The following is a 12,674-nucleotide window of genomic DNA, read 5'->3' as shown; positions in this document are numbered from 1 at the left end:
TAACCAGACCCTGTGCAAAAGAAAATAAAAAGGGCTAAGGGTGTAGGTCAGTGGTGGAATCCTTTCCTAGCATATGTGAGGCCTTGGGTGTAATTCCTAGCACCACAAAACACAAAAACTTTTCCACTCACTTTCAGCTCTCAACTCCCAACCCTCCTACTCTCAGCTCTAGGCAGCCCCTGATCTTGTGTCTCCATAGACTTGTCTATTATGGATACAAAATGCAGTCCTAACACATGTGGTCCTTTGTGACTACATTCTTTCACTTAGCAAAATGCATTTGATTCATTCATGTTATGGTAGCATTTATGTAAGCATTTTATTCTCTTTTATTGTATGGATATATGCTACATTGTTTATCTATTCATTAGTTGATAGACATTAGGGCTGTTTCCACTACTATGAACATCCACTGAACCATTATTTGTTTTACATAGTTTCTTTGTTATGTATTCATTGTAGAAAATTTGAAAAGTATTAGAGAATACAAAGAACCTGGTGAAATTTATGCATAATTCTGCCATTCAAAAATAAGCCTTGTTAATACTTTTTTTGTGAAATAATGCATGTTTGTGTATAGTATTTTATTAATTTCTCATTAAAATTTACTTTGAGCAGATTTTGTTTGCCAAACCACAGTAAGACAGCAGTTGTCATAAATAATTTATAAGTCATTATGCAGTGGGAGTATAGCAGAGTTATTAGCTATCAGATGGGCAGCAGGGGCTTAGAGAAAATTTCACAGAAGAAGAAATATGTATATTATGAAAATGTGCATGAGCTCCTGATACTGGTTAGTAATAAAATATTGCACTTTCTAACAAGGTCACATTTGTTCTGTTGTAGGAAGCTAGCAGGATGTACAGTTTTTATCACAGGTGCAAGCCGTGGCATCGGCAAAGCTATTGCATTGAAAGCAGCAAAGGATGGAGCGAATATTGTCATTGCTGCAAAGACTACCCAGTCACACCCCAAACTTTCAGGCACAATCTATACTGCTGCTGAAGAAAGTGAGTATGACACTCCATTTCATGAAGTGCCCTCACAGTGATCTCTATAGTTTAAGCTATTTGAAAAATACCCTAAGATAATTTTATCTGTTTAAGGAAATATTTATTTTGTTACCTGAAAGCAGGAGTTTTGACTGTTTTTCTTCTCTAGCACGTCTAAGCCATATGAGAGATTTCAGTTAAAAATCATGTCTCAGGGCTGGGGATGTAGCTCAGTGGTAGGGCAGTTGCCTACTATATGGGTGGCTCTGGGTTTCATCCCCAGCACCCTCCTTCTCCCCACCAGGCAATAATTCTTGAATGGGAGGGGGCAATGGGGTGAAAATGGAGAGGAGACCATCTGAGTGGGGGATGGTGTGAATATTTTGAAAAAACTCTTATTCTCTGTTCACTTTGCAAGTTGTTCTCTTAATGTTTTCAGTTGATGAATAATTGTGCTTATTTTCAGGGATTGTGCTAGGCCCAGTAGCAGGAGAAAAGGCTTAAATATTCAAGTCCAGTTTTGCTGATCAAGATTATAGCATTGTTGGTTATGTTGGAGAAAATGAGCAGGAAGTGCTTATGAGTGAGATGATGCAGGGGATTATTTTAAAGTACAAACAAAACAAGGGAAGGGGAAGATAAACTGGCAAAACAGGAGCAATAGGTGATATATTAATGACAATTCTTTAAACTAGCCTGTTATTTTTGTGTACTTTGTGAAATTTTCCATGTTAAAAGTTTTTTTTTTTAAATTACCTTCCTTTTTTTTTTTTTTTTTTTTTTTTTTAATAGAGTTGGCCTAGTTAGTCTGAAGCTGGGTGGGGTTAGTCAGTCTGTCCTACTGAGTGGTAGAGTCACTAGTGGTTATAACACTGTAGTAATTTATATTGATTTTCTGAAAATAGGGTACTTTTTTCTTTGGACGGTTATATCAGAATGGAAGGTATACAGTATTTGAGTGTGCTGATGCTTTTCTGTTTGTTTGCCCTTTGTAGTTGAAGCAGCTGGAGGGAGAGCCTTGCCATGTATCGTTGACGTGAGAGATGAACAGCAAATCAACGACGCAGTGGAGAAAGCCGTTGAGAAATTTGGAGGTAGTGCCTTAATTCTGAAGTAATTATTGACTATTGATAAAATATAGGTATAATAACACCCAGTGGATGATTATTGGATATTGATAAAGTGTAGCTAGTTATCAGAACACCCAGTGGATGCCCAAAACCATGGATAATAACTGAGCCCTATAAATTCTGTGTTTTTTCCTATACATACAATATGATAAAGTTCAGTTGTAAATTAGGTCAGTAAGAGATTAACAACAATAATCAATAATAAAATAGAACAGTGATAATAATATGATTATAATAAGTTGTCTGACTGTGGTTTCTCCCTTTCATAGCCTGAACTTTGAGGTACATAACTCAACCGAGCACGTTAGCATAACTAGCCCACATTCCTTTATCCTTCTTCACAGTGTCATCTGTAGAAGATTCATTCTTACTGTAGTTCTTAGCAGCCTCAACATGACGAAATTTTTATTTCCTTGAGAACTTTCACCTTCTTACTTAAAGCACTTTATGGCTTTTCTGTTGCTTATCTGAAATGCCACCATCACTACTTTTACATTTTAGGGCCATTGTTAAGTAAAATAAGGATTCCTAATACATAAGCATTGTGATACCCGGACAGTCAATTTGATAACCAAGATGCCTACCAGGTGACTAATGGGTGGGTAGTACCCCACTTTGAAGGCTGGGAGGCAAGAGAATCACAAGTTTGATGCCAGTCTTGGCAACTTAGCAAGACCTTATCTCCAAATAAAAAATAAAAAAGTCTGGGAATGCAGCTCAGTGGTGAAACACTGATGGGTTTAATCCCCAATACTATTAAAAAAAAAATAAAGTGAGAAAGAAAGAAAAAAAATAGTAACAGAAATTGGTACTGAAGTGTATGGAAATTGAGAAATGAGAATATGATCCAAATTTTATAATGTTACTATCTATGAAGAAAGGGTGCTTATGACTAAAGTATTTTAGTGAATTTAATGATCTTATTTAAATAGTTTTCCACATGTTTTGAGAAAGGGGATTGGAAAAGTTAGCAGAATAATAAAAGATGTTCTTAGAAGCTGTCTAACCCAAGAAGTAGAAATTGTAGTATTCCTGCTTTATGGAATATTAACTGTCCTCTCCATTTTTTGCATTCATTTTTTTTAATTTTAAAAAATTGTGGCAAAAGACAAAATTTTCCATTCTGACCATTTTAAAATATATAGTTCAGTAGCATTAAGTTCATTCATATTGTGCAACAGTCATTAAGTGAACTTTAAAAAAGAATAGCAAAGAACATGTGGAAACAAAGGAAAACATTTGACATATTTTATATTTTGCCATTTTCATTTGGTATTATTTCATTAAACATGTAACTATAAATGATACATAGTAGAAACTGGATAGAGTATACAGAACTAGATACAGTATACAGAAATCAGTTAAAGATTTGTGTTTTTTTTTCGGCCCTGGGGATTGAACCCACGGGCGCTTGACCATTGAGCCACATGCACAGCACTGTTTATTTTTTATTTTGAGACAGTCTTACTCAGTTGCTTATGGTGTCACTAAATTGCTGAGGCTGTCCTCAAATTTGTATTGTCACTGCACCCTGCTAGTTATTATTTATGTGTGTATATGAGTCACTAAAACAAAATTGATCCATTTTGATCCTTTTTATGGGATTGAAACTTAAGGTCTTTCTCTTCCCAGTTTCAAGAACAGAAAGGAGCCCTTGCCTTTAAAAATAGGGTCTTGGGGAAAAGGGAGACTAGTGTACTTGGTAGGGGCACAGGCCTTGGAGACATGCCAGAGAAGAATTTGACTTAGGATTCATGGAGACAGGGAGGAAAGACCAGGAGGTAAAAGAACAAGTAGGACGGAAGCTATAAACCATTGAGGACTAAGCCTCCTAGAATTTTCCATGGAGTGCCGGTGATTGCCTGGATTTCCATTGTACTGCTACAAATCATGTGGTGCTGTTTGTTTATTTTTAATAACTTTATTTATTTAATTTTTTATGTGGTGCTGAGGATCAAACCCAGTGCCTCATAAATGCGAGGCAAGTGTTGTACCACTGACCTATGACCCCAGCCCCATGTGGTGCTATTTTGAAACAGCTACTGAATCTTATTATCTAAAAGTGATATTTGTGAATCAACCAAGAGTTCAACAATGTAGAGTAAATGCTTTTATTTGTGTGCTTGTGTGCATGTGTGTGATAAAGTGTCCCTTCCATTAAAATGAAACTGATTATTTTGGAAACAGGAATTGACATTTTGGTGAATAATGCCAGTGCTATTAGCTTGACCAACACATTGGAAACACCTACAAAGAGAGTGGACTTGATGATGAACGTGAACACCAGAGGCACCTACCTCACGTGAGTCACAAGGAAAAGTTGTGGGGGGAGAGTCACAGTGTTTTCTCAAAGAATTTACCTCGTCACAAACGGATGTGAACTGAATTAGCAATATAGTTTTAAGCTAGCAGATACATTTTACTATTTTATTAAGCTGAAGGTAGTAGTATTGTAAGTGTGGTTCTAAGAGATTTCATATAATATAAAAGACAGGGCTTGTTGCTGTGAAAAATGTACTTGATACAGGATTAATGCTAATAAGTGCCAGGCCTGCAAGGGGAAGATGGAAAGGTTTTGTCTCAGATCAAGGGAAAGCTCATGTTTACAGTGTAAATGAAATGCATTCTTTCCCGTGAGTATAAGATATAGTCTGGAAAATAGATTTAGTTGGTTTCTATTGATGATTTGATGAAAATAGGGTATAATATTCTTTTCCCCTCATCACTTTACACCCCATAAAAGTGAAGTACCTTATGCCTATTAATGCCAGCTTCTTGGGAGGCTGAGGCAGGAGGATTGCAGGTTCATGGCTACACTCAGCTACTTAGTAAGACCCTGTCTAAAAAAAAAAAATAACAATAACAAAAAATGGGGACTGGGGATGTAGCTCAGTGGTAGAGCACTTGCCTAGCTTGTGGCCCTGGGATCAATCCCTAGTACCACACACACACACAAAAGAAGAAGAAATGAAATGAAAAACCTTATGTACAAAAACCTGTAACATCAGGCACCAGTGATCCAAAGGAGGCAGATTAAAAGCTGCTGAACAAGGCTTTATTGAGATTCGATCCCTAATGAGATCCTCCAGTCCATCGGAGCCGGTCTCAGAGAGTCTTGCCCAGGCTCAGCCAGATTGGAATTTTATTGGGTTTAGGGCAGGAAGGGAGGGCTTGAGATAGGAAAGGGAGGTTTTTAGTCGCTTGTCCTCCTGGGGTTGGTTGGGGGATCTGTGTCCTTCCAGGATTGGTCAAGAGACCCCGCCGATTGACAGGTGGTTATGAGGCACCATCACTGCCTATCTGTCGGTGCCTGATTGGTTGTTCTTTCTGGCCCTCGGGTTGCCTGGTGCTTTATCCCCTTAGGCACCTCAAACCGGCCTAACAAAACCCTTTAGTCATGTTGATTGTATTTGGTTTGTAAATTTAACAAGATGTTGCAGTTGGGAATAAGAGTATTATACATTTAGAAGTTTTTTTTTTAAAACGACTTGAAAGAAGAATGGACCAGGTTTGAAAACACATCATGACTTGAATATGAAATAAAACTATATAATAATTAAGCTTAATATATTGTTTAGCTATAAGATGTTTTTACTGGCATCAGATCAATATTGGCATCAGATCAATATTGGCATCAGATTTGCCATTTTAGGTCAGGAACCATTTTATCTAGAGGTTCCAAAGTTTCGATTCTGGGGCAATGCTGCTTAACATGTGCCTGCTAAACAGTCAACCCCACCCCAGCTTATGATGCAACTTATGAAATTCCTCTTCCGGGCTATAAAGCAGCTTATGAAATTCTTCTTGCGGGCTATAAAGCTGCTCTGTGAGGGCCGACATGCTGTTGCTCTCCTTGGAGGGACAGCGTTGTTGGTTTGCCTTGTGCTACTGACAGTAAATCTCTTGTGAGATTCTGCTGTGTGGCATAGTCTTTGGACTTTGCGTGGACTCTGTGAGTGTCCTTTCAATTGTAACTTACTACTTAAAGTTTAATCCTTTGTTCAGTTCCAGATTGTCATGACTATGGTGGGTGTTACCAACATTTATAGAGGAAAACTAAAAATTAGAATATCCTGAGTGTGGTGGCCCATGCCTGTAATCCTAGAGGCTCAGGAGACTGAGGCAGGATGATCATGAGTTCAAAGCCAGCCTCAGCAAAAAGCAAGGCACTAGGCAACTCAGTGAGACTCTGTCTCTAAATAAAATACAAAAAAAGGCTGGGGATGTGGCTCAGTGGTAGAGTGCCCCTTGGGGGAAAAAATTAGAATGCTATGTCATTTGGGAAGGGGCAGAAGCAGAATTTGAACCCAAGACTGTCTGACTTGAGCAACACCCATGTTGTTGTTTCTTCATTTTTAAACTTGAGTTTTCCCCCCAGCCCTTTTTATTGTTAATCTTGAGACAGAGTCTTGCTAAATTGCTGAGGCTGGCCTTGAGTATGTAATCCTCTTATTTTAGCCTCCAGAGTAGCTGGGATTATACACCCAGCTGAATACCCATGTTCTTTACCACAGTGGCAACTGAAAAGTACATTAACTGTTTCTGTAAAAGTGTGTGTGCTGGGGAGGGAGAATTTATCACAGTTGGGGTTGAGGATAATCTTAGCTGGACATAAAACTAATGTATCAAAGATTTTTTTTCATCAAGCAGATTATGTACTCAGGCTATTCAGTAAAGTTTCAAAGCATGAAAATTAGTTGCTTTTCTATCTTCTTTCTAGAAAACAAAGAAAACTATAGAAAACTAAGCAAGTTGAGTTTCTCTATAGGAGTAATTTAAAATATAACTTTAAAAAGTGCAGAAGTTGTGAGAAAGCGATTAACTTGACTTGTGTTTGCTTCTACTTTCCAGATCTAAAGCATGTATTCCCTTTTTGAGAAAGAGTAAAATTGCTCATATCCTCAATCTCAGTCCACCACTGAACCTAAATCCAATGTGGTTCAAACAGCACTGTGGTAGGTAGTAGGGTCAGGGGATGGTTTACTGATTTGTTTTGAATTAATTCAGTGTATTTATTATGTAATCATAACCTGTACATAGTACTCAGTGGTAAATTTTCTGTTCCAAATCAATAGGTAGCATTTTGGAAAGTAGATTAGTAATCATTTATCTATAATGTTAGAAATTTATAATTTAAAAAATTGAAGTATAACATACATTCAAGAAAGTGCACAGATCTTGGTGGTTCAGTGAGTTTTGAATATGTGTATACCTGTATAACCATTACCCAAATCAAGATATGGATTTCTTTTCTTTCTTTTTTTTTTATATTTTTAGTTGTAGATGGACACAATACCTTTATTTTATTTATTTATTTTTATGTGGTGCTGAGGATCAAACCCAGTGCCTCACACTTGCTAGGCAAACACTGAACCCCTGAGCTACAACCCCAGCCCAACATATGGATTTTTATTATCCCAGGAAACTCTTTGACATCCCAGTGGGTATGTTTTACTGTATGTAATTTTTCCTTTAATAAGTTGATTAAATACACAAAAATAAAGGGATAGTTTTAAGATTTTTTATTAATCACTGGACATGGTAATGCATGCCTGTAAGACTAGTGACCTGGGAGGCTGAGGCAGGAGGATCACAAGTTCAAAGTGAGCCTGGGCAGCTCAGTGAGAATTTATATATCAAGATAAAAAATTAAAAGGGCTGGCGATGTAGTTTAGTGGTAAAGCACCTCTGGGCTCAATCCCTAGTACTGCAGATAGATAAATAGATAAATAGATAGATAGATAGATAGATAGATAGATAGATAAAGTTGATTTAATGATTTTAGGTGAATATGCTAAGTAACAAGATTTATGTATAGTATGTGCCTGTTTTAAGATCATTATGTCAAATACTTGATTCATGTTGCAGTAGAATTCACTAACATTTGGAAAGGCACTTGGAATGGAAATCCCTAAAACAAAACAAAAGAAGTTCTGCTTTAATCAATTAAGTGAATTTGCAACCTTTTGTTGTTATTAATATTTATTTTTTGTGGTGCTGAAGATCAAACCTGAGGCCTTGTACATACTAAGTACATACTCAATTACTGAGCCATACCCCCAGCTCATGTTCTTGTTTAATGGTTTGTGGTTTCTCTTTAAATAATCACCTTTGGGGTTGGGGTTGTGGCTCAGTGGTAGAGCGCTTGTCCCACATGTGTGAGGCACTGTGTTCAATTCTCAGCACCACATATAAATAAATGAATAAAATAAAGGTCCATCAATGACTAAAAGAAATATTTAAAAAATAATAATCACCTTTGTTTTTTAAAAAGAAAAAAAAAATTAAGAAGTAGTAATGCAATTTATTCCTATAATATTAAGAAAAACAAAAGTTTATTCATCTTTTCTTTTAATCAAATATTAGGAAGGAAATATTTAAAACGGGTTCATCTCTGCTCAACTAGTTCCATAAAAACTGTTATTCAAAACTTAGCACATTTATTTTTTTAAATTAATTAATTAATTAAATTTTTTTAGAGAGAGAGTTTTTGATATTTATTTTTTAGTTTTCGGCGGACACAACATCTTTGTTTGTATGTGGTGCTGAGGATTGAACCCCGGCCGCATGCATGCCAGGCGAGCGCACTACCACTTGAGCCACATCCCCAGCCCCGAAAAAACTTAGCACATTTAAAACTGTATTTTGTATCTTTTAATATTATTGAAAAAAAATTCTCAAAAATATATCAGGGAGTTATGGAATATAGTTCAGTGGTAGAATGCTAGCCTAGTATGCACAAGGTCCCCAGTAGTACTGGGGTAGTGGGGGGATGGAGATAGATCAATCTTTCAGAGAGAAAATAGTAACAGAAATAAATTGGTTATGTATACTCACAAATTAATTTGTTTCTGAATTACATTATTATTATTTGTGGTTTGTTTGCAGCTTATACCATTGCTAAATATGGTATGTCTATGTGTGTACTTGGAATGGCAGAAGAATTTAGAGGTGAAATTGCAGTCAATGCCTTATGGCCTAGAACAGGTACGTACTTGTTTAAAGGTACCTTTATTAGATTTGCATTTATTGTCCCCCTTTCCCCTGGTGCTGAACCCAGAACCTCACTCTTGGATGCCCTAGGCAAGTGCTGAACCACTGAGCTGCACCCCCAGCCCTATTCTTGTTGGCACTCTTGAACTGCTTCTTGGAGTGGGCCTGGGTAGACTATCAACAGTAATATCAGTCTGCTTGGAAACAAGTTACATTTTTATTCTGCAGCATAAGAGCCTAATCTGTCACCTTTCATTTTTGACTGGGGCTACATGGCTGACTCTTCAGCTGAAGCTGTATTAGGAACATTGAACACTGGGCCGTGTGGAGATTCTCATAAGGCCAACAAGAGAAGTGCTTCCCTAACCTCTTCCCTGTCTTGTCTTTGGTATCTTCCTAAATTCTACAGATTCTTATGCTTTTGTTTTCTCCTTACATATCCCCCAAAATGCTTTTTAACTTTCTTATATTCCTACTATTTTTATCTTTGCTTTTATAAAAGGCTGCATTATGTATAGTTTGATATAAGTTCTTGTGAGTTCACAGAGTGCCCAGAGCCTTCTTGGATGATAGGAGAGTATTCACATGCCTGGGCTTTGTATATAAATTTACAGTTTTTAAAACAATATTTATTTTTTAGTTGTAGGACACAATAACTTTACTTCACTTACTTATTTTTATGTGGTGCTGAGGATCGAACCCAGGGTCTCCTGTGTGCGAGGCGAGCGCTCTACCGCTTAGCCACAACCCCAGTCCCAACATTTTCAGTTTTGGTATGACAAATTGATGGCCTCCTGGCTGCTGAAAATCTGTCTTGTGGGTTTTTTACTTACCACTTTTATATCAAAATAGCTTAAAGAAAGAAAAAGAGAAGATAACTTATTTCATCATATATTTTTTATATACTTAATAGATATTGCCCATGAAAGCCTTAATTTCTTTCCTCTTCAATCTAAATGGGCGTCTCATCCCTGAAAATGTATGTCTAATGATTATGTAAGAGAAGCGACTGAGAAGGACTTTGATTCCTTTTGGGAGAGAGGACACATGGGGCCAGCAGAGAACAGAGGAGGGAGACTAGATATAGACAGTCCCCAACTTACGATGGTTCGACTTAATGATTTTCCAACTCTTCAATGATGTGAAAGTAGTTCAGCTTTCAATACTTCTGATTTTGAATTTTGTTCTTTCACTGGCTAAGAATATGCAGTACCACATATTCCATGGTACTGGACAATAGCAACGAGTTGCCACTTCCAGTCAGCCACAGTCATATGAGGGTAACAGCTGATTTCTGCTGTGTACTGTGCTGTCAGCATCGTTTTGGATTTTGTATTTTGTGTTTTTGCATACTGTTATATTTATAAAATGCCCATCTTGCTAAGTGTGGTGACTCCGGAGCTGAGGTGGGAGAATCAAAAATTCAAAGCCAGGGGCTGGGGCTATAGCTCAGTGGTAGAGTGCTTGCCTTGCATGTGTGAAGCACTGGGTTTGAGGCTCAGCACCACATTAAAAAAAAAACAAACAATAAATTAATAAAAAGGATACTGTGTGTCCATCTACAACTAAAATAAAAATATTTTTTAAAAAAATTCAAAGCCAGCCTCAGTGACTTAGCAAGGCCCTAAGCAACTTAGTGAGACCCTATCTCAAAACAAAAAAGCTGGGGTTATAGCGCAGTGGTAAAGTGCTCCTGGATTAAAACAAACAAACAAACCCAGATGCCCATCTGAGTAAGTACATGAGATATTAACACTTTGTCACAAAATATGCTTTGTATTAGATTCTTTTTTTTTTTTGTTGTTTTGTTTTTTGGGTGTTGGGGATTGAACACAGAGGTACTTTACCCTTTACCTCTGAGCTATCTCGCCAGTCCTTTTTGCTTTGAGACAGGGTCTTGCTAAGTTGCTTAGAAAGCTTCACTAAGTTGTTGAGGCCGGCTTCAAACTTGTGATTCTCCTACTTCAGCCTCCCAAGTTACTTGGGAGTACAGATGTGTACTACCTCACCCAGCAATGATAGACTTTTTTTTTTAATACCTTTATTCTATTTATTTAGAGAACAGGGTCTTTCTAAATTGCTTGGGGTCTCATTGAGTTGCTGAGGCTGGCCTCAAATTTGCAACCCTCTTGCCTCAGTCTCTCAAGTTGCTGGGATTAGAGGCATGCACCACTATCCCCAGCTTTTTTTTTTTAAGTATTTTTTAGTTGGACACAATATCATCTTTATTTTATTTATTTATTTTTTATGTGGTGCTCAGGATCGAACCCAGGGCCTTGCATGTGCTAGGCGAGCGCTCTGCTGCTAAGCCACAACCTCAGTCCCACCTAGCTCTTAAATGCATTTTTGACTTAAGATGTTCTCAATTTATGAGGGGTTTATGAGGGCATAACCCCATGATAAGTTGAGGAACATCTGTACTCAAAATTCCTGGATAGAGGGCTGGGATTTGTAGCTCAGGGGTTGAGCAAGCACCTCTCATATGTGAAGCACTGGGTTTGATCCTCAGCACCACATAAAAATAGATAAATGAAGTAAAGATAGTGTGTGGGGCTGGAGCTGTGGCTCAGCAGTAGGATACTCACCTAGCATGTCCAAGGCACTAGGTTTTATCCTTAGCACCACATAAAAATACATAAAATAAAAGGTATTGTGTCCAACTACAACTAAAGGAAAAATATTTTTTAAAAATAAAGATATTATGTCCATCTACAACTAAAAAATAATTTAAAAAAAATTCAGTGAAGGTAAGGGGACCCATATCCAGGCACAGAAAGAAAAAAACATCTAGAATAGCAGCTTTCAGTAGAATAAAACTGCTAATGAAACAGAAAATACCTTGATTAAAAACTACAACTACATTAAGAGATTGAATTATAGCAGAAAAAAGTGCTTTCTGGAAGTAATAATAGATTGTTGTGAATTAAAAATATATGTATAATAGTTGAATTGAAGGACTATATTTTTATTGTAATACCTGAATAAATAGCTTGGAAGTTCAAGTGCAAGAAATAAAAGAGCAAATGCACTATGAGTAAAAAGAAGAAACTTAGAAAACACATCCAGGGGAACATGCAAATATCAGGAGTCCCAGAAGGAGGGCTGGAAAAAGAACAAATAGAGTAGAAACAATAATTGAACTAATAATAGAAAGCAATTCCCTGAGGCTGAAGAAAGACATACATATATGGATTGAAAGGTTTATCAAATATGAGTCTGAATTTATAGGGAGTGGGAAAAAACATCTAAGGAATCTCAGAATTTCATGAATAGGAAGAAAATCTGTCAAGCATGTTTCTTACCAAAAAAAACAAAAAGAGGTCTGTAGTCTCTTTTCATCTTCAACACCAGAAACAAGAAGGCTGTGAAATAACATCTGCACATTACTGACAAGAAGGAACTCAGCCAAGATAATATTTATTGAAGGAAGGGAAGATATGTGAGTCTGCTATCACACTTGAGAAAAATCTAGAAAAGTCTCTTAAACAGCAAGCTGTCAGAACAAAGACTTTTTCAGGATAGAATTCAGAAAAGAAAAGAGAAAATAATGATAAACAAA

General features: G+C 37.0%; 1 protein-coding gene across 1 annotated transcript in view; it reads left to right on the top strand.

Moving 5' to 3' along the window:
* The window catches only part of HSDL2 (hydroxysteroid dehydrogenase like 2), a 70,070-nt gene that overhangs the window by 14,139 nt on the left and 43,257 nt on the right, over positions 1-12,674 (top strand). The window contains exons 2-6 of the mRNA XM_081282460.1: positions 847-1,010; positions 1,988-2,086; positions 4,310-4,424; positions 6,974-7,077; positions 9,011-9,109. Of these exons, the coding sequence (XP_081138586.1) occupies positions 847-1,010; positions 1,988-2,086; positions 4,310-4,424; positions 6,974-7,077; positions 9,011-9,109 (581 nt within the window). The remainder of the gene's footprint in view (positions 1-846; positions 1,011-1,987; positions 2,087-4,309; positions 4,425-6,973; positions 7,078-9,010; positions 9,110-12,674) is intronic.

The sequence above is a fragment of the Spermophilus citellus genome (genome assembly GCF_964194105.1).
Source record: "Spermophilus citellus genome assembly, chromosome: 2".
Lineage (NCBI taxonomy): Eukaryota > Metazoa > Chordata > Mammalia > Rodentia > Sciuridae > Spermophilus > Spermophilus citellus.
The sequence above is the reverse complement of the archived record's forward strand: the minus strand, read 5'-3'. Positions and strand labels throughout refer to the sequence as shown.